At 41.7% G+C, this 23,344-nt stretch overlaps 1 protein-coding gene across 2 annotated transcripts; it reads left to right on the plus strand.

The window, feature by feature from the left end:
• The first annotated feature begins 1,799 nt into the window (after positions 1–1,799).
• Positions 1,800–19,777, plus strand: ZNF488 (zinc finger protein 488). 2 transcript variants are annotated; one of them, XM_021540033.3, is made up of 4 exons: positions 1,800–1,826; positions 12,056–12,278; positions 16,165–16,393; positions 18,316–19,777. In XM_021540033.3, exons 2-4 carry the CDS (start codon positions 12,063–12,065, stop codon positions 19,494–19,496), a joined length of 1,626 nt encoding a protein of 541 aa, XP_021395708.2. In that variant the 5' UTR covers positions 1,800–1,826; positions 12,056–12,062; the 3' UTR covers positions 19,497–19,777. The 2 variants fall into 2 exon arrangements, with proteins under 2 accessions (XP_021395708.2, XP_077640603.1); XM_077784477.1 differs by lacking the exon at positions 1,800–1,826 and adding an exon at positions 2,358–2,484.
• The last annotated feature ends 3,567 nt before the right edge of the window (positions 19,778–23,344 follow it).

Consider the following 23,344-nt stretch of genomic DNA (forward strand, 5'->3'; position numbering starts at 1 on the left):
AAAGCAAAGTAAGGCACCGCCGAGAAAAAAAAAAAATTATTATTTTTCGATAATGTGCACTGCCCTTCTCTAGGCTCTAACATATCCTCTGATTCTGCAAAGAGAGATGGGCTGCTCGTCTGCCTCCTGCAAAGGGCCCGGCAAGCGGGCACGTTTTAAGGCTAGGTGGGCGTATGCAAAAGCAAGGACACGGCTGCGTTGTGCCTCGGTCAGTGCTTGGCAGAATCACCCTGCGGAACGTGGTGCTGCGTCTTTGCTAGCGCCCCTTCCCTGCTCCTCCATCCCCTGCGAGGAGGGCCGGGCGCGGCGGGAGCTTGCGGGCGCCTCTACAGAGCCAGAGCCTTCTGTTTCAAATAAAACAGGTTTTCCAATCGGCCTGAGCCCCTCCTGTGGCTGTCACACCCCGGGCAGGCCTGTCCGGAGCCAAGGTCGAGCAAGGTTTGAGTGGGGTCAGGAGGGAGAGGGCAGGCAGGTGGCCTGGGCGCCCGGAGCCATTTGGTCGGGTGTTGCTCGAAGGAAAATCACACCAAGTGCCAGGAGAGCTGGCCGTAAGGTGCGCATCTCACCCTCCTTGGGGCACAGGTTACCTCAGCGCATCGTCTCACAGGGCCTCAAGCTCCGTAAGGCAGGTGACCTAATTGTCCCTTCTTACAGCTTCTGTCGCTATTTGCATGAAGGCTACAAAAATTATGAATTCTTGCGATATGAAGTGCAGTGGGAATTGTTCATCCCAGTTTCCTGACACCTGCATCCCGAATCGGCCGATGTTTCCCAAGCAGTATTAGGACATGCCACCGGCACAGCTGTTCCTGGGCAGGCAGTAGGATGCAGAGCTTCCAGGGCAGCTGGGCAGCTACCAAACCCCCGCTGCCCTCAACAATGCTGCTCGTTCGGGCCGAGCCGAATTTTAAAAGAGATCAGGAACTCTTGAGTTTATCCTCCATAATCCCTGTATCACAGAACACAGCGAGAGTGGTTCACTCTCATTAGTAGTATAAGATTACTCTTCAATTGCAGCGAAAATCCATCCTTTCAAAAGCATTAAAGGGTTGACGTTTCTTTTCCTGATACAAGCCCATATTTAGATTACATGGACACTAATCAAATAACCTGAGTTATTTCATTTGTCAACATGTTCATAAAAATTTTCTACCAGGCGTTAAAGGCATTTATATGGAACGACATCTTTCAAAAGCAATGTCGCTAGTCCCGATTTAGGGTATATTTGATTATGACAAGACGTTTGATGTTTTTATTTTACATACCAGCTGTGCCACAAATCGTTTCATACCTCAAAGTCCTAATTTTTATCCTGCGAGTATTTTCTATGAAGCAGTAGTTTTCGTTTTAAGCGGCTCTTGTCAATACCTGCAGCTCCTAGAAGAGCCCTCTATTCAAAAGCGTTGTCAAATGATCTAAAGGACAAGTGTGGGAAGGCGGCTTTGGAGATGGTTTTGTTTGGTTTATTTCGGCGTGCGTGCGTGTGGGTTCCCCCCCAACTTTGAGAGAAACTCCTCGGTTCATGGTACCGTTACAAGGGGGAATCCCGTCCACCCTCTGCTCCCCGCAGCCGCTGCGGGATGGCTTCTGCTCGGCGAGGGCTGCGGGCCGCCGCGGGCGGGGCGGCGGCGGCTCCCGGGGGAGGGGGACGCCTGGCTGGCGGCGGGGGTCGGGGGCAGGAGCTGCGGTAGGCGTTTCCCGGGGTCTGCTCTGGGCGGGGAGCCGCGGCGGGGAGGAGGGTGCCGGCGTGCTGGGGCGGCGCGGCGGCGGGCGGGGGGCTGCGGCGCGGCTCTCGGGGGGCCGGGCGGCCCCGGCGGCGGGGTGAGGTGAGGTGAGCTGAGGTGAGGGCTCCGCGGGCACTTGTCCGTAGCGGGATCCTGGGAGAGGGACGGGGCGCGGCGGGACCCCCGGCGCCGCAGATTCCCCCGTCCACGGGGAGCCTGCGGCGGGACCCCCAGGTGAGCGGGGGGCAGAGGGGCCGGGCGGGGCTCTCGGCGCGGCCGCTGCCCTGCGGAGCGCGGCGGAGCGGCAGCGGCACCGCCCGTCCCGCCCGCCGGAGCCGCGGGCGCTGCGCTGCGCTGCCCGCGGGGCCGGGCCTGCGCGGGGGTCCCGGAGCCGCCCCGCTGCCGCACGGCCGGGACCTGCCGGGACCTGCCGGGACCTGCCGGGAGTGGCCGGGGAGCAGGTGAGGGCACGGAGTGGCCTTTGCTGACTTGTGCCTAGCCCCGGCCGTGCACCGCCCGCTTCGGCGCGGCAGCGGGGGGCGCCGAGCAGAGTGCCCCGAGCGGCGGGTGCCGAGCGGGGCTGCCGGGGGCGATGCCGAGGCGGAGGCGGAGGCGGGTCCCCCCCGGCAGTCGCCCTTTCCCTCCCTCCCGGCTCTCTTCTCTCGCCGAGAACTCCCGAGCATCAGTTGCTCTTTTTATTGGCTACAGCTCTCCATCCTTCCAACTTCGACAGGTCAACTGAGCATCGTGGCTGTTTTAGGTACTTACGTAGGGTCTAATTGCTTTTATGAAATCGATGAACTTTTGTTTGGAATAGCTCACATTGTTATTCTCTGTTTATATGTATTCCTTATATTATGGATATCCATGTAGTAGAAATTTCTTACTGAAGTTAGGAGCTGCTGTTGCTGTCACTTTAAAATATCACATTGATCTTTAAATTTGCAAATATTTGAATTAAAAGGTTTCTGTAGGAATTCAGTCCACTGAAAATGTTTGAAGCATTTTAATGACTTTTTTTTTTTTCTGAGAACTGACAGCTACTAGTTGAAAAAAATGTCAATAGAAACTTGATGGAATATCAGATTTTTAAGTAGTTTTGTATTTTTAGTATAGTTGCTTTCAAATAAAAAGCAGTTACAGTCATGCATGAAATTCAGAATTATACTAAATTATATCTCAGGAGTTTTCCCTTATTTTTGGCTTTTAAAAATGCAAGAAACAGCACTTGACAGCTTTTGTTACCATGTATTAAGTATAACTGGTACTAGAAAGAGGAATAGAGGAATTTCTTTAGGCATTAGGGTGATCAAATTTATGTTTTTAAATGTATAAAACTACATCAAAGCATAATCTGTTATTTGAGAATGCTTTTTTTTTTTTTTTTTGTATTAAACTATTTTCCTGTATTTCAAAGCAAAGTAAAGCTGCCTTATGGAACTCTGCAGACATATCATTTTATAGAGAAAATAGTTTTGTAGCCATAGAAATACTAATGTAAAGTCAAAATATTTAGATTAGCTGAACATAATATAACCAGATGAGAAAGTACAAAAATTAATTATGTGTAAGAATTACAGTGTACCAAAGATTTTGCAAAAGAAATCAGCTGGCTAAATCCTAGTATTTACAGATGGATATTTCCATGTCTGTAATTCTGCAATTCTGTTAATACAATTTTTCTGCAGCAAAGTCTTATGTTACCTGCAATTGCTATTGATAAACACCAGGTCAAAGAACAAAATATTTTGTTGGAAAACAAACTATTTTAGGTAAGACTTATTTTAATTTACAAAATCGCTTCCAATTAAAAGGTTTCATTGTAGTGAAAAATAGCTTATTTATGTTGCTTCCCACAATTTCACCTTGCAAAGTCTCCTTCAGCTCTGTCACTTACTCTTATTGGAGTTGACATCATGTAGTAAGTTTAGCACAAATGTAAGTAAGATTAATGTAAGCTAATGCCACTTAATGCTGTTGAAGAAATCTTCAGTATCAGCCATGTGGAAGCAACTGATCTTTGTTTAAAAATATTTCTTTTTAAATATAAATGATGAACTTGCAAAATCACAAAAAAAATAAACAGTTGTATGTGTGGCTATATGTTCAGATGTGGACACATGTATGTGTATGTATATGTTTCCATCTTTTTGTATGTGCTTACACACCACATGTATATGCTTTTCTATCAGAAAGAAACATTTGAACAGATACTACTTTTTTTTAAAAGTAGTAATCAATAGCAGGACTCTTAAATAGGAGCATATCTTAATACAGCTTTAAATTCAACCAGATAATATGACTTAAAAATTTTTATGAAAAAGACACATCAATGTGAATTGTATGAAGAGGGAAAAGAAATATTTATGACTGTTTCCACAAGTTACGCATTTTGGTTCAGTCTGTTTGTTTTTGGTTCAGCCTGTTTGTGCTTGATTTATGCTGTTTGTGTTTGGATCATGTTGTTTGGTTGGCTGTTGTTTCTCCATTTTCTGTGGCTACACACAGGGAATGGTGGTTTTGTCTGCATGGATGCCTGGGTGAAGGAACAAATGCACAGGTCTATGTGAGAACAAATGTGTTAGCACAGATTACTGAGGTCAGGGTTGCTGTTTATGTGAATCAAGGATTTTGCTGAAAGTAGACACACATATCTGTGTGACAAGTAACTTTCTTGCACTGTGTAACAGAAAAATACTTGCCTTCTTTGTTCCCCTCTCACAGAATAACATTGGCTTTCTGTTCTTTTTGGATGTCCCTGTAAAATTCAAATTTCCTGTGATGTTTCAGAGCATTATGTCAGTTGCTGAATGGTGAATAATGCCAGAGCAGCAGGTGCAAAACCAGGTCTCTGAGGTGACCATCAGCACAATTCAGACCTGGATATGAAATACTGTGAGCTCTGAACTGAAATGTATTCATAGAGTGTATGGCATATACAGCTGTATATGCAGTTGAAATTACGTATTCATTACATTCACATTTGATAATCCTCTGTCCTGGCTGAAAAATTAAAACATGCTTCCTTTATCCTACAGAAACCCATTTTTTTCCTTTATCCTAGAAAAACCCCAATTTTTAGGTCTTAGGGCTTGAAACCACAAGAGTGAAATGGTGGATAAATGCACTGCTTCATTAAATAGAACAGCTGTAAGCCAGTGAAGAGTCAGCCCTTCACACAAAAATAAAGTCTTTGAAAGCCAGTAGACTGTGGAGCTGTAGTCATCTCCTCTTTATGCACAGGTGGATTGTCTGATTTATGAGTGACTTGTACAACCCAGTACCATCCAACAGGGTCCATTAGATCAGACACAGTGCCAGACAGAAGCATTCATTCTCTCCTTGGGACCAACCCAACTGGAAAGGAATACTGACATTTTATGCATCATGAAACCAAATTCCTAGACCTAGTCTGTTTGAACCACTGGGAATGCAGAAGATAAATGTACGTCATCCTTTCCAAAGCATGGTATTGCTGTTGCTCATTGTCCAGTTTGAAATATCAAGTGTTCCCCAGTACCTGCACTGCATTTCTTGTAGTCAAGCACTGGAAGAGATGGAACAGAGACCTCAGTGGCCCTGTTCATGTTCTGCCAGATTCAAAACCTCCAGCTAAATCCAAGGAGGCTTCATGTCGAACTGTTCAGATATTGTTGCATCACACATCCCAACAAGGGAGTATTAACCAGGCTTTCCAGCTGTGTGGGATAGCCCATTCCTTTCCTAACTACCACATTTCTGTCCATGAAAGAGAGTGGAAGTAGAATTAGGGGTTCAGTGTGGAATTTCCAAAAACCATAGGGAAGTTTGGTGCTGGGCTGCCATTTGAGAGCCAGTGGAGTGAGAGTATGTGCATCTGCTGGGACTTGCTCAGATCTGTTATTTTCTCATCAAACTAAATGTGATGCTCAATCCCAGGCGTTTTGTTCCTGGACATTGGGTAAAGACTGGAAATTACATCCTTGTGGTGGTCTTGGAGATGGCTTTGGAGAGGGAGATCTGCGTGTTGTGTGTCAGCTACCATGCATCAGGAGAGATGCCACTTCAACTTCTCTATTCTCACAGAAAAGAAGAAGAAACCTGAAAGCATTTCTTTTAGTTTCCACTTCCAAACGGTTCCTGTGTGTCACAAGACTTGTTGAAAGCAAATATGGAGCTTGAGGTATTTGTTCATTTCCAAGCAGGTATTTTATCTCTGTCTTCTTCATTATTCCTATAGAAGTTTGAGAGATTGTTCATAATAAAAAGATTTGGCAGTTTCATGATTCACTAGGCTGGGTATTCAGCCAAGATATAATGATGGTTCATCAAAAGCTGTCATCTTACATTGCATGTACTGGGGATTTCAGAGGATGGAGGACAATCTGAAAACCGCACAGCCTTAAAATAGTAAGAACTGGAGAACTGCTCCCTGAAGGTTTCGTGATGATACAATAACAAAGTGGTGAGCACTCCATGGACTGGAAGGTCTCTAATTCACAATAAAACCTCCATAAGGACCCAGTTTCTATAAGCTCAATCTAGACACCAAACTCCACATCCCGAGCTGCCTTCTGATCATTCCAGAGGAATCTAGGCAGTGAGTTTTCCTATCTCTGCTCATTTTTAGGTGCATGTCAGGTTAGAGTTGTGTGGCTGCTGTACAGAGAAGAGTGAAGAAAGAAAGCTGGGGAAGTCTGGAAAACCAAGGGAAGACCATTTCCATGCATCAGGCTTGTTCAGTCCCAATTTTTTTCCAAATTTCCTTCGTGTGTTAGGAATTCTCGGTTCCTTATAATAACAACAGAAAATATTAAATGCTGCAGACAGAGGCACTCTGTCTGCATCAGCTCAATTCCTTTATTATCTGTAGTTTATTGTGCATGACACTGCATGTCTGATCATGGATTCCTCAGACCGACAGACCTGCTGTTGAAGTCAAAGGCAGCTTTGGCAGCAGCCACAGGACTGCACTGGCACAGTCACAGGTTGTGTGCTTCAGGGAATATGCCATCACACTTCGGAGCAGAAAGGAGTAAAAGGTAAAGGAAATGATGGCTCCGGTAGTTAATATTTCTGTTTCTTTTTTTCTTTCAGTTTTGTTGACATGGGAAATGCAGAGCTATAACCTGCTCTGGAGAAAGTCTGGAGTAGATGCAGAAATGGTTGGGAGGACTGTGGGATGATGCTTTCCAGGATCAAATACTTTCAAATCTTTTTTAAAAGTATCTTCTGTGCCATTTTTTTTCCAACTAGGATAATTGCTTTGAAAGTGACATAACTACATGCAAATTAATTTACAGTTAAAATGGAAGTAAAGGTGAAATAGAAGTAGCTATTGACAATTTTAAAAATCAAATTAATTTTGGAGAAACAGTTTTTATTACCTGCTTCTCTTTTGGATTGTGACGAGCTGAACTAGCTAAATGAGTTCTGGCTGAAATGATTCCCCTCTTGCAAATATGATTAATTTATTTCCCTCCCACTTGCATAGTTGATGATAATACTAAGCAGGGCTACCAGTGCCTTTATGGTCAGTAAGAAGCTCCAAACAATGCCACAGTTCAGTGTGGTTACTGTGGGAAGGAGAATCAGGTCAAGTACTCTGAATATAGAATTCAGGGGAGTCCTTGCTCAAATCAGTTCTTCTACATTAGGGAATTTCCAGACATTTCTTAGGAGAGCTTGCAGTGACATCTGAAGGCCATGCAGTAGAAAACCAGGGATCTGAAAATTCTGTTCTTTTCATCTCTGGTAATATGTTTTTCTCATAAGGTACAGGAGCTATGTAAACGTATTTCAGGAAGGTAGAAGTTGTAACCCTAATTAGTTAATGGAATGCTATACAAGTGCTGTGAAATGGGGAGAGACTAGGATAATGCTATCTTTAGAGTTCCAGCTTGGAAGAACACACAGGAAACCAAAAGTTGATTTGTGTGCTACTCTGGAGGCAAGCAGGCTGGGAGCATTTGCTGCAAGCATCATCTATTTATTTCATGTGCTTTTTGATGGAACATCCAGAATTGCATAATCCATAAGGAGTTGCCTGCCCATAGGTCCTTCTTCTTTGACAGATCTGTCACACTTCTCAGAAATCAAGATGCAAAATCCATCACTTAGGGACATGGTATATGTGTATCAGATACTGTCTGGGGGATGAAGAGTCCATTAAACAGCAAGTCCCTACACTCATCCATATGAAGAATTCACATCTGTGACAGATAGAATATGGAGAGTACCCATGGTCTCACAGGTGATTTGAGTCTAATGTGCTACAAACCACTATGAATATTCATTTTATTTTAGCCTCTCAGAGATGTTTGTGGGTGATCCCAGAGGGATTGGAAACTACTTATGCAGAACCTGAGTGGGAGCAGCAAGATCCTGTTGTATGGGAGTGATCCTGGGAAGCAATGGCACTCAGCACTGGCACTTTGAGGCAAGCTTGTCATTGTCTGCATGATGTAGAGCTGAAGATCTGACCTTCACAATGAAGCCTATGGTAGAATTCTTTAAACTTTGCTACATAGTAGAAGAAGAATGAATGATTAAGTCCTATGTACAATGGCTAGTGAATCTTTAAGAAATGAAGGCACAGCAGATTTATTGCTCATTAAAGGAGTTAGCCAAAACGTGGAAATCAATGGCATTAAGACAAGAGTAATCAGTTGGGTGAAGTAATGGGGAATTCTCTGTTAGGAGAATTTTCTCTCTTCTTCACTCACTGGGAAGAGTGTGAGTGATTCACCTACTTCAGCCTGACAAATGAGAATGGCAGGCACTCTAGTATACCTTCTCCATTTCTCATTATGACTCAATTTGCAGGTTCTTAATGAATTTCCTTTGACTATGATGACTGTTGGCAAAAGTGTGAGATTTGCATTGCAACCAGATTTTATAACTGAACAAGAGCTGGGTTCATGGTTTGATGTAGAATTCTCATTCAGGCTCAAGTCTGAAGTTGTTGAAAACTCAAGGGAGGTTTTATTAAAAAACCTCTAAGAAGACTGTGGCTGAAATTTTGGCTTTAGATTTTAACCAGATGAAAAACATATAAAGGCTCAAACTTACATTCAAACTGAGGGGTATTTCAGATTTTTCAGATTTATATTCTGGCCTACTTACACGTGATTTTTTTTTTTTTTTTTTTGTTTCCTAGCTAATTTCTGCTGTTTGTTTTGAGAGTTGTGGGTGCTGCTGCTGTATTTCAGCAGTTCTGAGATCTCTGGTGGTGGTTTCAAGGTATGAGGTATGCACTGACTATTGCACAGCCACCTTCTGCACTGGCAGATGCCCCAGTGTAGTCACACTCCTGCTGACCCTCTCTGAGAATCCAGCAGGTGAACTCTGGCAGCAGTGGGACCTGACTTTGCACACAGCCATTCCTTGGCTGTGTCTAGGTTTGCCATGAGTGGAGGCAGGACTGAGAAAAGCAGAGCTGGCTGGGGCCCCTGGCAGCATCATGCCCATACTCTGTTGTGATTTACTTCTGTACAGTGTCAGTGAGTATTTGACTGAACTTACTGGGAGAAGGGCACTATATAGATTTAGGCTTGGAATACTGCTAAACTTTCCTGAGCTTTGCTAAAAAGGCATCTCTTTTCTGTGTGCATTCTCCAGATACCAACGTCCTCTAGACTCATGGGACAAAGGTTAAATCTATGTTAGTAAACTTTATTTAAGAGAAAAGAAACATAGAGCCAGTTCAGTTTCTTTAACAGCAGCAGCCATTGAAAAGTCATTTTGAAAAGTAATTTAAAAACCCTGCCATGGTAAAAATGCATTTTGGTTGTTTATGGGTGCCGTCTTTCATGCTGCAGCTGCAGAGTTGTACAATCCAGCCATAGTACCACAGTGATGCCTGTGAAGCTTTTGTAGATATTTATTTCCTCTTCACCTCTTATTCCTGCTGTCCATGATCCTTTGACCTCCCTTCAGCTCATCTGTTTGGTTTCCTTTGCTACACCAGAGATCTGAGAAAGTAAATCAGTTGATTTTTTTTTTTTTCTCTCAAGTCATGTCTCAAGCTTCAGTCTTTACTAAAAAGTAAGGAAGTCAGTATTTCAGTATTTTTAGGAAGTCAGTATTTCAGTTCTCTGTGATGAGAGCAGCAGCTACCAGAGAGTCCCCTACCACCCCTCACCTGTGCAGGAGGCAGGCTTTGTTCCAGTACTGCCCTGGATGAAGCTGCACTTTGGAATGGAGATCCCTGAACAAGAGCAGGTTGGAAAACCCACAGGATGCAGCACGTCCCTTTGCAGAGGTAGCAGCTCAGGTTTGAAAGCAGTACAGTCATGTTTGCTCACTGTTATCCCCCACCTGATGAACTCCGCATAGTAACAGAAGCTGAAATCTTGTGGATTCAGAGGGAAGGGCTTTCTTATGCTATTTGAGGACTTTAGAAAAGAATTCACCCTTCTTCTTCTAATGATGTTGCAGAGTATCCCCACTCTCCACTCTACCAGCAGCACATCTTCAGCCAACACTGTAAAATGCCAACACTGTAGATTTAAATGACTCTCCCTACCTGACATAACCCTGACCAGACCCTATCAAACCCAGTACCTGAGGAAGCACCCAGCCTGCTGTTTGAGCAGAGGGAGGCAGAGGGAATGACCCACTCCGGAGAGAAAGGATTCCTGCGTGACAGGGTGCTCAGAAGCTGCGGCCGTACAATGCAGGGACAGCTGCAGACTGGGGGATGTCCTTTGGCACGGGGCTCTGTGTTATGCTGAGATGTGACACTAGATGGTGCATTCGCCAAATGATTGGAAAAGATGGATCTTCCCAGCGCCTCTGGCACAAGGCTGACGGTAACTGTCCCATCTGCTGTGTAATCACAGTAAATCCTTCTCACAGCTTTTCACAAAAGTGACCCTTCCATGCAAGAGCCAAATTCCTTGCTCCCACAGCTGCCAGGGTGGTACTTTGAGACTTTGGCACTTACACATGTAGGTTTTGGGGATTTTTTTGTCTGATCACATATTGCGTTAAGTAATTTAGAAACAAGCAAACTTTTGTGTCATATTGAGTTCAAGGGATGCTTGAGGTTGGATAGAGGGCGTATATTATCCCACTCTTTGCCTTGGTTGTCTGGTTTAAACATCCTTCTGATGTTTACTACATACCAAATGTCTGACCATGCATTTTAATATTTTTAGGGTAGGGTCTTAGACCTTGCCTGCAAGGAATAAATTATACTGAATTAACCACACTGATTTAGAAACTGATTTAGTTAAATAAGTGCAACTCTCCTGAGCACTTTATACCACTTCAGTTTAAGTCATGAATCAGTGAGTAACAAATCAATTCTGTTGGCAGATAGTGAAAAAGATTAGACTATATCTTCAGCCCTTCTATCTCAGTATTTGTTCGGCCTCTTCAGGGCTTGTTGCTGTTCTCTTTAATTTTCTCTGCCTAATGGACCTGATCCAGCTCTTTATGGCATAAATGAGGGGTTTTCCATGACCTCCAGCAGGGAGCTGGAGATGGCAATATCTTTATTAGAAACCTAGAGAGGCTTAGAATGACAAATAACTCAAGCCTGTCTTCTCCTCACTGCATACTGAGTTCTCAGATTGTGGCTCATATTGCAGAATTGCGTCTGCAATGACAAATACATTACCCTACATTCAGGGCTGGAAAATTTATCCTCTAAAGATAGGAATCTCTACTAACATTGTGCTAGGAGTATCACTATGCAAGGAGTCATAATCTGATTTGATTTTCTCAACAACGGCTGACAACATACACTTTGAGGAAGGATGAAAATAATTATTTTCAGGAATTTCCACAAATTTTGTGCATTCTGGTTGGATAGACTCAGGATTCAGGTTATTCCTGCTGTTGTAACAGCTTAACCAGAAACTAGACTGATGTTGCACTCAAGCAAAAAAAGCACAGCTTTTTCAAAATGTCTTTCAAAAAGTCTTGCTTTATTTTGTTGCTGTTCTCTTTCTCTACCTTTCTTCACACTTGTACAGACTATTAATAATAAGAAAGATATCTGAGGACATGCTTAAGAATATGCTGAGTTCCACTCACTTAAAGTTTTGCGTATTTTTCCCAGATCTTCTTCCTCCTGTCTGTAGAGAGCAGCAGTTGAACTCTTGGACTGTCTGTTCCAGGGAGAGTAATTCACTTGTTTGCAAATCTAAGATTATGGTTTAGTCCAAAGTAATCTTTCTCACTCTTAATTGGACATTAATAGATTTGTAAATTCTGTAACCAACAATGTCCTGGCATACTCTTAAAATTCACTTACAGCTCCTGGAAATCTTTGTGTTTCAAGTAGTGATGCCACCTTCTACTTCTGTCTCTGTGCCAAATGTGATTTCTTGTGATTTTTACAGGTTTATAATGGAACTTACATCTTTGCCTAAATTTCTTTGGACAAGTGACAACAAGCTTCTGCATCACCATTTTCCAGACATACTGGCTACTGTTCATACCACACAAGACATCCCTGAAGAAGTTGTTTTTGGACCATGCATGCTCCAGAACACCCTGCTGGACACTGTAGCTTTCATTGCTCTCAAGTGTTCTGATAGACGGAACATCCACTATGTATTTAAGGTATGAGAAAAATCTGAATTATGAATGTTAGACCTTTCAAAAAGAGTTACACCATCCCTGAGAAGATAACTTTGCAAGGAGTAGTTTTTGTTTTGTTCACCACAAGTAACATCTTCAAAGAGAAAGGGCCAGTGCATTTCTGATTTATGAGCTCTAGACTGGAAGGACCTAAGGAAAGCTCTATACTTTGCAGGAAGAATACAAAGTCCCACTTCTATGCTACATGCTTCAGATCTTACTTGGAATAGGAGGGAAGAGGGACAAATAGATTAGTAATCTCTAGTTCAGTTTTTGTCAGGACGAAGGAGGTTTATCAGGAAGTGTGACAGCCCTGTGAGAACAGAGGGGGAAGACTGTGGTATTGCACTGATTCATGCAGGTGGTACATTCACAGCATTTATTTACAGATCTAGGCAACTGCTACCCCAGTGTGTTCAGTTATCCTTAAAAGTGAAACCATAATGGCAGTCAGGCAACTAGCCCACACACACTTAGGGGAGCCACAGTTTAACTGCTACTAGTACATGGACTTCCTAAAGTCACCTTAGATGTGTATGTCTGTGTTACAGCTACACTTTTCAATCACTGTAGGGAAGGCAGAAACCGCAGGATTGTAATGGACTGTGAACTCTCAAGCTCTAGTTCACCAAATTTTTTTTTGTTTCATAGTCACTGTTTATCATGCTGACCACTTACCCTGTCTTTCTGGGTCTTGGAGTGCCTTTCAGTCACTGTTGGTCTAGATGAAGGTAGGGAGGTGTTTTCCAGTGTGAGGAGAGCCAATTTCCCACATTCTGTGGCATGGATGGATCTGAGAGACATCCATGTTGCCTAAGATTTCTGTGCTCTGGAGGAGAGAAATCTCAAGGCATATGTGTAATATGGAAGATACAGTTGTTGGTAGATAACTGTTCTACACTTCTGCTTTAAACAAGTTAAGAGAGAGAAGAAGAGACTTCAGGTTTATCTGACTGTTTTGAGTCTCTGGCACAAATTTGATTTCTTGGACAGTGTTATTAATACTCCAAGAGACCAACAAACTCTTTGGAGAGAGACTTGCCCTGAAATAAGGCTTTATTTTTGGAATATTTCTGGTTTTCTCCTGGGAGTTTTGAATTACTGTACAGAGAGCCTCAAAGGTTTTCTACATTGGAAGAGCCCTCTAGAGGGATGGCTTTAGTGTTTTTCTACACTTGAGCTAAGTAATTGCTATGCAGCAATGAAATTGGATGCCTGAGTTGGCTCAGATCTCTGTCTTTTGGCAGTATATACATGAAATTCTGTGCAAGTAGCTGTTTCAGATGCAATTGGTAGTCCCATATCCTGTTAACTACTCATAATTAAAAGTAAACCTCCCAGAAATCAGGAACTACCATTAGGCTCCTAACTGTGTGTAGTAATTAATTAAAAATTAAATCATGATGCTATGTTGTCATCATGGCACTGAAGTGCAAAACAAGAAATGGGTTTTTCTCTGCTGGGTGTAGTACGAGCAGAATACACACAGAAATGAATTGGCAAGGTGGATTAATTGCAACTCAAGTTTCTGTTCATCCTTGTTCATCAGCAACTCCTGCAAGACTTTAGGGAATATAATTTCTAATAAAGGTTTTATCATCTTGGGCTTTTTTGTTTAGACCAAAGGAGAACTTTATAATCTTTTCCCCCTCATTTTCTTGGAGACCTTAATTTGAGCTCCTTGGCCCAGTTTGTGCACTTGGGCAAAGAAGATGCCTTGGCAGCCATTGGCACAGGTAGTTCTTTCCAGCTGATTCCTCTGCTGCTTACAGCTTCTTTGGGGGTTCAAGGAAGAGACTTATTTTCTCTCTTCCAGCATCTCCTGAGAGAGCCACATTCCTCCACAGTCCAGCTGTGACTGAGATGCTGGGCTGTGAAGGCCTTACCTCATACATGGGTGCAAAGGATCCATCTGGGGGATTGACATCTCCAGGAGAGGGTGGATTTTCTGGGTTTATAGTGTCTCTAAACACATGGGAAAACTAAAGCTGGTTCATGATTCTAGTTGGCAGCACCCAGATCTTATCTTACATCTGTACTCCTCCTCACCTACTTGAAGCTCACTGAACTCTTTCCCTGGAGTCCTGGTGGAGCTGTGCTCCCTTTGACTTTGCTGAGAGCGCTGGGTGGCTGCTCAGTATTTCTGAAACACAGCAACTAAAGTATGACAGCCTCTGTCATAGCTATTAGTTTCAGCCACTCTGTGTGGGTGGGTGTTCCTGTGTTGCTGTCAGGCACTTGTATTTCTCAATCATTGTTAATTACCATGGCATTTAGAGAGAATCAGTTTCAGGGCATGCTAATTTATTTTTTCTCTTACACTAAGTAACTCTCATGCTAATGGTCTCTTAATGTTTCATTCTTGTATCCAAGCTACTAATGTGATCAAACTTTTCATGGTAGGTAATAGTCAGTTAAAACCATAGAAATAATTAGCCAAAATATTGTTTCTGGTACCAAACACCAGTGAATGGCTGCCCTGCAATTATTGGAAAACAAAGAGCTATACATTGCTTGGGGTGAAATTTAGATCATACTTGTCATTAAATATTTTTCATTTGCAAATTCTTCCTTTCTAAACAATGACTTGGTACTTCAAAAATTAGTATTTATGCATATAAACCTTGCCTTTGATCACCCTGTGTTTTAACCTTCAAGCTATGAAAATCCCTATCTTTCAAATGCTGCAGAGGGCACAGACCTACTGTGGTAAACACCAAGGAAAAACCTATAAAGAAATAAATCATTCCCTATTCAGTGTAATAAAGTAACTAAGATTGGAGTCACACACTGTGTGAGGAAGACAATGCCAAATGTTTTGTACTTGCATTATTTAATTGTCAACCTATGATTAAATTACTCAGGAGTCCTGTGGAGTAAAAATTATATGTGATTTAGGACTATGCTGTGATATACACACAGAATGGAAATTTAATTTGAGCAATAGACCTGATATTATTTTTTAAACTTTTTAGTGCCTGACCTTATAGCCTAAGAAATGTTTTTAAACCTTATTTGTTTGGTATATCTGCATGCACACAAATTGAAAGTAAATCAGCTTGCAACTCTCAGAAATTATTTTAAAAAAATACTGATCTCATGAAGTTTATCTGTTCAGGTACCTTGAAATTAATTGAATTTATCTAGCAAATGTAAAAAAAGAAATATATAATTTTATTTCTGAAAAGAAAGAAAGAGGGCATGTAAGTGCTTCTTAGTTGTATATATTAAAATCTGTATTTTATGTAATCTAGCCAAACAGATGTGCAGATGTTTACTTGGGGTGTTGAATCAAATAACCATGATTTTCTTACACCCCTGATCCATATCCTCCTATGTCAGGAAAAACTCCACATGCAGCTGTCCTGAGTGTATGTTCATTCCCAGTTTCACACTGCACTCATCCAGAGGTCTGCACATCTCTCAGTCCCCAAGTCACAGCAGTGGCACTTCGCCTGGCTCATACCCCATTTTCATATGCCAAGGACTGAGACTCCTTCTTAGAGAGGCTCACAGCTCCCGTACCTCTGTGATCCACACCTGCACAGTCCCATGGGATGGTCTGCACAGGACAGGGCTAGAGACTGACCAACATCTCAGGCCTGGCTTTGCCATGGGGGGTTACACATGAACACTGGTGTCTCCTCCTCCCTCCCACACAGCTGTATTCCCAGACCTCTCAGCCCCCACACTGGAGAAGCCTTTGGATGCCTTTGGATTTGGTAGCACTGGCAGATGTACTAGGCTCACAGCTTTGTCATATGTGCTCAGTGCAAGGCAGAAACCAGGCTTTGTTCTTGGATTGGATGAAAATCTTGCTTTGGGCCTTGAGACCTGTAACTGCCCTTCTTTGTGTCCTGTCCCACAGGTGGATGTTACATCTGTGCACAGTCCCACAGGACTGCCTTGGATGAGACTCGTACAAGCAGCTGCCGATAGCAAGGAGCAGAACTTGGAAGCTTACTTAGAAAACAGTCAGTTATACTATCGCTCCACCAGGAAAATCAGCAAAAATGAGGAACTGCTTGTCTGGTATGATGAGGAGCTTTCCAGCCTCTTGGGTTTCAATGAGATAAAAGCTCAAAGGCCCCAGAGTGGTAAGTGCTGAATTGCTGATTGCAGGGGTCACTGAGGACAGAAGGGAGTCTGCATCTTCTTTAGTCTGTGGTTGTCTTATAATAATACAAAACATGTGCAAATCCTTAGCTGGTCTGCTGAGAGAAAAGACATTCTGCTTTGAGGTTTGAGCTGGAGGCACAGAGCAAGAAGCAATTTGCAGTTCTTAATGCCATTCTCATTGGTACTTTCTAGCAGAGGATGGTGCACTAGGGATTCACACTGAAATTTTTGAGCTATGCAATGGAAATCTATGCACTTTGATAACTTAGAATCCTAAAAGTCTAAAGTATCATCTGGAAATAGGCCATTTTTAGCTTATTGACAAATCAGGTATAGGCTAGTGTCCAGCTTTAAATTTGTAAATGAGCAGATCTTTAAAAACACATAACAAACCTAACAGTATTGCATGCAGCACAGTCTGCCTATTTTGTGTGGGACACAGTGGTAATGAGGAAAAGAGCAAGCTTCAGTTTCTGAGATGTTGCTGAAAATTCATTGCTCCAAAAGAAATCGATCTGGAAATTGTTACAAAACTAAAAATCGAAATTACAGAGACACCAAGCAAATTAGACAGGTCCATACCAGCTCTGACTCCAGATGTCATTTACTCCAAATTTTGCATAGATAAACTGGAACAAAAACCCTTTCTACATTCCCTTTATTTAAGTTAAACAAGGTGTATATAGATTAGATAGTAAAGATATAGGTTGATAAAGTTATCCATTAGCAAATTCATATGGTAATGTGCTTGTCTGTAAATTAGTATTAAATTAATTCAGACACATCCATGACAGGAACCAATTAAATCATTCCAGCTGTTTTCAGTGTATTCTGTTAATTTCTGTGTAGATGCACACTGCCAGGCCTTGGGATTTACCAGGGAAGAGTGGTGCTTGCACAAGAAACACTGTATCTAGACTCAAGACTTTAAACTCATAGGTATAATGTTCCACCCATTTCGGCAGCTTTATTTTCTTATAAAAAATTCAGCTGTAAAGTTTGTAAAGTGATATAAGCTGTGCTGAGTCTCAAATTAGGAATTTTTGATTCTACCCAACCAATTAGTGAACTTTCCTATATATCCCAGGCCTCAGGTGCTGTCTGTCATCCCTTGCATTGTAAAACTGCTGTGTTGTGAAATAACGTAACATGCTTACAAGGGTTAAGATGTACCATATTTGTGTTGATTGCTGAATTTTGTACCATCTGTTCATGGGCAGTCAATCATCCCAATGAACCAGAGGTGCAGTAGGTCTGAAGACCACAAGGAAAGAATGTTCCTTATTCCTCCTGCCTATCACTGGCATTGTTTCAATTTGAACATCATTTTCTGTGCCTTAAGGTATATAACAGCTTGCCAAATGAGCATGAATAAGGGCTTCAGGCATTAAGGTCAGATGATTTTTGAACGGTATTAAACTTCCAGACTATCCTAAAAATAGAGTCATGTAAAAATCTTTGAATCCTGTTCTAAAACTCATTATTGCTTGGATACATAGTATTTAACATTCATCCGGAATGAAAGCTAGTGACTTAATTAAGAAATGTAGACCCAAATCTGGGTTTAGACTTCAAATCATTATGAACTCTAAATGGTTTTATCTAGATCATGGTGTACTGGGCATTTTGTGTACTTTCATGTAATATAATTACATTTTATGTAATAAAATTTAGGCTTGAGAGTCTAAATGGAATACTTCTGCCAGTAGCACAGAAGCATGGAAGCAAATAAAAGTGAACCATTTTGCATAGCAGGAAGGGACCTGATTCTGCACTGGCATTAATTTTATCATATTTAACCTTGTATGACACAATTTTTGTGTCAATCACATGATCAGGATCTGCATCCACCTATTATTCCACCTTTGCAAAACTCATCACTTGTTGTCTGTTTCTGCAGAGTTGAGATGCCAAGAATGTGACCGAGTCTTTAAATGTGAGCATTCCTATCTGTCCCATGTCCGCTTCCTCTGTGTGCCAGAGAAGAGTGCTCTGCTGTGGAGAAACTTCCAGAACCCTAAAACTGAAAAGAGCAGCCTAGCTGAGCAGACCACAAATTTCCACAGTCTGGCACGGGACCTGGAAGTCAAAATGACAGCTTGTAAAGATGATGCACATGGTCTTATTGGAGAAAGGAGAGCAAAATCTGAAGAGGCTGAGAACAGCAGGAGCAGAAAAACAGTGCTGTTGGAGAAAACCAATAATTTGACTGAGGAACGTAACTGTGGGGGCAAGGAAGAGGTTGGGGGAGAGCATGCATTGGCTGGTTCTTTCAGGAAGCTTAGTTCAGGGAGGCAGTCAGCTAGGAAGGATGCTTTAGAGCAGAAGCAGAGTGCTTTCACTGAGGTCAGGAGAATGAAAGAGAAGCTGAGGAATGAGAGACTGCAGGAGCCAGAGCAGGAGGATGTCACTGCCCCACTTGGTAAAGAGCAGGTGCCAAAGGAAGTGTTGCTGAACTCCTCTGGTAGTGCATTCTCCTTTGTTTGGCCCACCAGAGCTCGAGGAGAACAGAAGAGTGCTTTCAGCAAGCCCAGTAAGTGTGTAATAGAAAGAGCTGCAGTAAATTCTTCTCATCCCATGAGTGAGTCAACAAAGAGCCTGGGGGAGCTGTCTGGCTTCATTGCCACCGCAGACATCATGTGCTGCAGCAGTCTTCTCAATTCCAAGTTCTTTGTCAGTGATTTGTGTAATGCTCAGATGCTGCAGACAAGCATCACTCGGAGCAATGTTTTCCCATATACCTCAGAACCCTGGCTCAAGCAAGCAGGAGGACAGTTACAAAACACCACCACCACCACTTCCTCCTCTTCCTCCTCCTCCTCCTCCTCCTCCTTGACTCTTCTTCCCCCCACCTTCACATCCTTTGGAGTGGCTGCCCAGAACTGGTGTGCCAAATGCAACCTGTCCTTTCGCATGACATCTGATTTAGTCTTCCACATGCGGTCACATCACAAAAAAGAATACTCCTCTAGTGAATCCCAGTGCAAGAGGAGACGAGAGGAGAAGCTGACATGCCCCATTTGCCATGAGTACTTCCGAGAGCGCCATCATTTATCCCGGCACATGACTTCTCATAATTAGAGCTATGAAGACAGATGTCACCATGGGACCGGGCAGGTTGGATGAAGAAGGGAATGATAGTTCACTTAAATCCATTTCTTTTTGAGTTTACATTCATTTATTTCAGGAAATCACTGTTTACAATAATTTGTAATAGATGCTTTGTGAAAAAAATATAAAATGTTTACAAGAGTCTGAGTGGGTTTTAAGTTTTGAAAACTCAACCTAGCCCTTATTAATCTATTTTTGAGGAAATAAAATAGTGAAATGAATACACATGCCGTGTTAATTTGCGGAGTAGGGGCACAATTATAGATTTTGCAAACGAATTTGTCTTTGCTTATATTTGATTTGCTGGTATCTGTGCAGTACAATTTAACAACTGCCCCATTGAATTGAGGAGCCTTTAGCATTAGAAAAATCAGAGCTTATATGTTAAAAGAAGATAAGTTACTATTTCTAGCAGCATTGGTGGACTCATTCCTTTATGTTAGCTGAATCAGCTCTCTTACCAAATTTTTGAGTTAAAAACTGACATCTTACCATCTCCTTGGCTTTGAAAGGCACCTGATTTTAAGAATAAATCTAAAATTGAGATAAATAAATCTATGATTGTCAACAACTGACCGGAAGACTGGCAAAGAGGATGGAACTTGTAAAGCAGAATATCCAAATTCTGTTCTAGGCTCTTCAGCTTTTGAAATGTCTTTTACACGATGAAATCAACATGGGTCTGTATCAAAATGTGAGCTGTTGTAAAATATTCTTGTCAAAAAGACTTGTGTGACTTTAGTAGGCATACAGATCTGATGGGAGTAGAGTTTAGCCTGTGGTTTTCAGGTTCTGGATATACCAAAAGAAGCAGTTAGGGTATCTGAGTTACTATTAACTACTGATAATAAAATCTGGACACTTTAATTGTGGATGATAGGCTCTGTTCTGGTAACTGCTAGAAGAGAAATACAAAATGACACAGGTGTACATGAATTGCACTGCATTTGTACCACCTTGTCTGTCCTCTGGTTTCTACATGGTCCAATTCCACCTTTTTAAAAAAGAAAGTGGCATATACTTTCTCTTGCCTGTCCATGAGAAATTTTTCTTTTTTCTACTTTTTTTTGAGCTTTACGGAGTCTCAGCAGCTGATAAATTTATACTGTTCAGAGTGGGAGGAAACACTGTCTATTGTTACTTCAGCCCATCTAATTAGCATTTCATTACTTTTTAAATCCACTTAGGGGCTTGATTTTGATAGTTTATGACACTTTGTTCTTTAAGCAATCATTTCTCCTCCTCTTGTATAGTATTTTTTCAGGTTGTCTGATGTTTTTGTGGCCTGCCTCTGAACCTTACCAGCCTCATCAAGGGCTGCTATTCCCATTCAGTCAGAGAATGATCAGAAACCACTCATTTCCCAGCTGAGGGTAAAGGACATTTCAATATGCTCTATATGTTCATCCATACTGATGATATACTCCAGTGGTTTTTGAATACTGGACAGAATTTTGAGTTACCATGACAATGCCTAGCCTGATAATGCAAGTATAAGCAAGTAAGTAAATACATCTGAATGAAAAAGAGAGACTGAAAGTCTTAGGCTGTCAGCTGGAACCAACATGAAACACTCACTGTCACCTTTTGAGAGATTTCTGTAAGTCAGGAGATTGCATTCTTCCCAATATATTTCTGTTGAACATTAATACATGGGTGTTTCCTATTAATAGAAACATTTTTATTATTGCAGGCTTTATTTTTGAAACATGAAGTGATAGAACTATTGCATTATGCCTTTGAGTTCAGGAGACAGTTCTAGTTGGATTGTAACACATCTTTTCAAGGTCAGTGGTAGAAGCTCTTTCACTTGAATCATTAAAACACAAAATTAACAAAGACATTGAAACATGGAGCACAGGGAACAAACTTGCATTGAGTAGGGGATGGTGTAGTTTTCTTGTAATCTTTCCATCTCTATTTTGTGTCCAATAACATTTGCTGTGTAAGGAATATATTTATGGCAAAGTTTAATGGGCCAAATTTCACTCCACCTGGGTGCCAGCCAGTTTACTGTGAAGTCAGTGTCCATAAAGTGTAATGAAGAACTCTGTGGTGTAACTGTATTCATATGTGGTCAGGGTTATATTTCCCATTAGTAGTTTAGGCCAGATTGTGATCTCATTTATTCCAGTGAAAATCCAGAATAATTCCATGTTGCTACTCCTGATTTATATTAATTACTTTAAGATCAGCCTGGCCCAGTATAAATAAGACTAGAGATTTTTTGGTACCATTACTGCAAAATGTTCTTTTCTGTACTTACTGAAAGATGCCATGTTTTCTTAGCAGTTTTATGATTAGAAACCTAGCTTCAGATTTCTTCTGGAAAAAGACAGGACTAGCTGTATAATGCTCCCCAGTATTATTTTGGCACATCACTTCAATATTACCCTGCTCCAAATGCCTGTTTTTCCAGTGCACTACACCTGGTGTATAATTTAGATCAGAATGAAACAGTACCAAATCTTACTGGTTACATGGTTTCACTGATTTTTTGCTGGACAAAGTGTAGAAAATGAACCACTGAAAAACAGATGCTGAATCTCAAAACTCTTCAAGTAGTGTGTTAGACCTACAGCCTGAGAGTTGTCACCAGTAATCAAACTTCTTCACTTTGCTTATGCTATGAGGCTTAAGCAGGCAGCCAGGTTACAGGGAGAAATAGCTTCTCTTTACATCATGGGAAAAAAGAAAAGGTAAGAACCCTTACACAGTTTCCTGTGGGCATATCTCAGCCACAGCAGTTTATATACTCTGATGCCAAGCAATGAAGGAATGCCTCCTGTGCACAGAGGGTGAGTGGGTTATCAGGAGAAGCAGTTATGAAAAGTGGCAGAGCTGGTTCAAAAAGCAAAAATGAGGAGAGGTTTTTAATAAGCTTGATTTCTCATACTTTCCTCATGTCCTCCGGCTCAGGAACAGTGCACTGTGGTCCTGGTCTGTAAAGACTGAGGATTTCTTTCTTGCAACATCGAAATCACACTGCAGGCCGTGTGTGCAATTGCTGTCCTTGTTTTCTTTTTTTTTTCTTTTTTTGTAGGTGGCCATCAGCATAAAGATTGCATTAACAAATTGCTTCTTATTCAGAGGTAAAGGGGTTTGTGAACTAAGACTTGTTAAGCAAGCCATACAGCCAAACAATATGAGATCTTGTTGCCTGCTGCATCTGTGCTGGTATCAGTTATCAGTGCAAAACCACACAGATGCCAACAGAACCAGAACTGTATTCCCTATGTATAAAACCAGCTGTTGTGTAAGGCTTCTTGTGCAGGCACAGTGAAAGTCTTTTATGTGCCTCAGATTTAACTGAGTGTCTCATCTAAACTGGGTTACATAAACCAAGGGCCTTATCCAAAATTTTTGGAGATTTTATTTCTTTAAATGAAAATACTTATATTAAAGCTGAGTGAACCAAGTATTGAAAAGGCAGAAGGAAACCTAACGAGACAAAGAAAAACAAACTTCCTGTAATTGAGTCATGCTGGAAGCTTATTTCCCCTTATGTCTAGAAGTCTGAAAAATTAAATTGGTGCAGATGAAATCCTGCTGGAAGGAAAGCACTCCACTAGAACTGGAGGTTTGTGAAGAAATGAAGGACTGCATTCTGTCCTTGTGAAATACTGTGATTTTACAGCAGGGATCTCTGTCTTTTCTTCAAGTAGAAATTGTAGGGAAGAGGGAAAAATTATTTTATTGTTAAAACAAGAGGAGACAATTTGCAGTGGGATGACTGGTTCTGTTCCTGTCTTTGCTAGCAACTAACTGTTAATTTTGATCAAACAACTGTTTCTCATGACATGTGTTTCTGGATCAGT

This window comes from Lonchura striata, chromosome 7 (genome assembly GCF_046129695.1).
Source record: "Lonchura striata isolate bLonStr1 chromosome 7, bLonStr1.mat, whole genome shotgun sequence".
In the NCBI taxonomy this organism is placed as follows: Eukaryota; Metazoa; Chordata; class Aves; order Passeriformes; family Estrildidae; genus Lonchura; species Lonchura striata.

Bases quoted from the DNA above. Each gene is read 5' to 3' on its own strand.
- ZNF488 (XM_021540033.3), top strand. From the start codon at position 12,063: ATGGAACTTACATCTTTGCCTAAATTTCTTTGGACAAGTGACAACAAG. The intron at 12,279-16,164 runs GTATGAGAAAAA...CCTGTCCCACAG, and splicing joins ACATCCACTATGTATTTAAG to GTGGATGTTACATCTGTGCA. The intron at 16,394-18,315 runs GTAAGTGCTGAA...CTGTTTCTGCAG, and splicing joins AGCTCAAAGGCCCCAGAGTG to AGTTGAGATGCCAAGAATGT.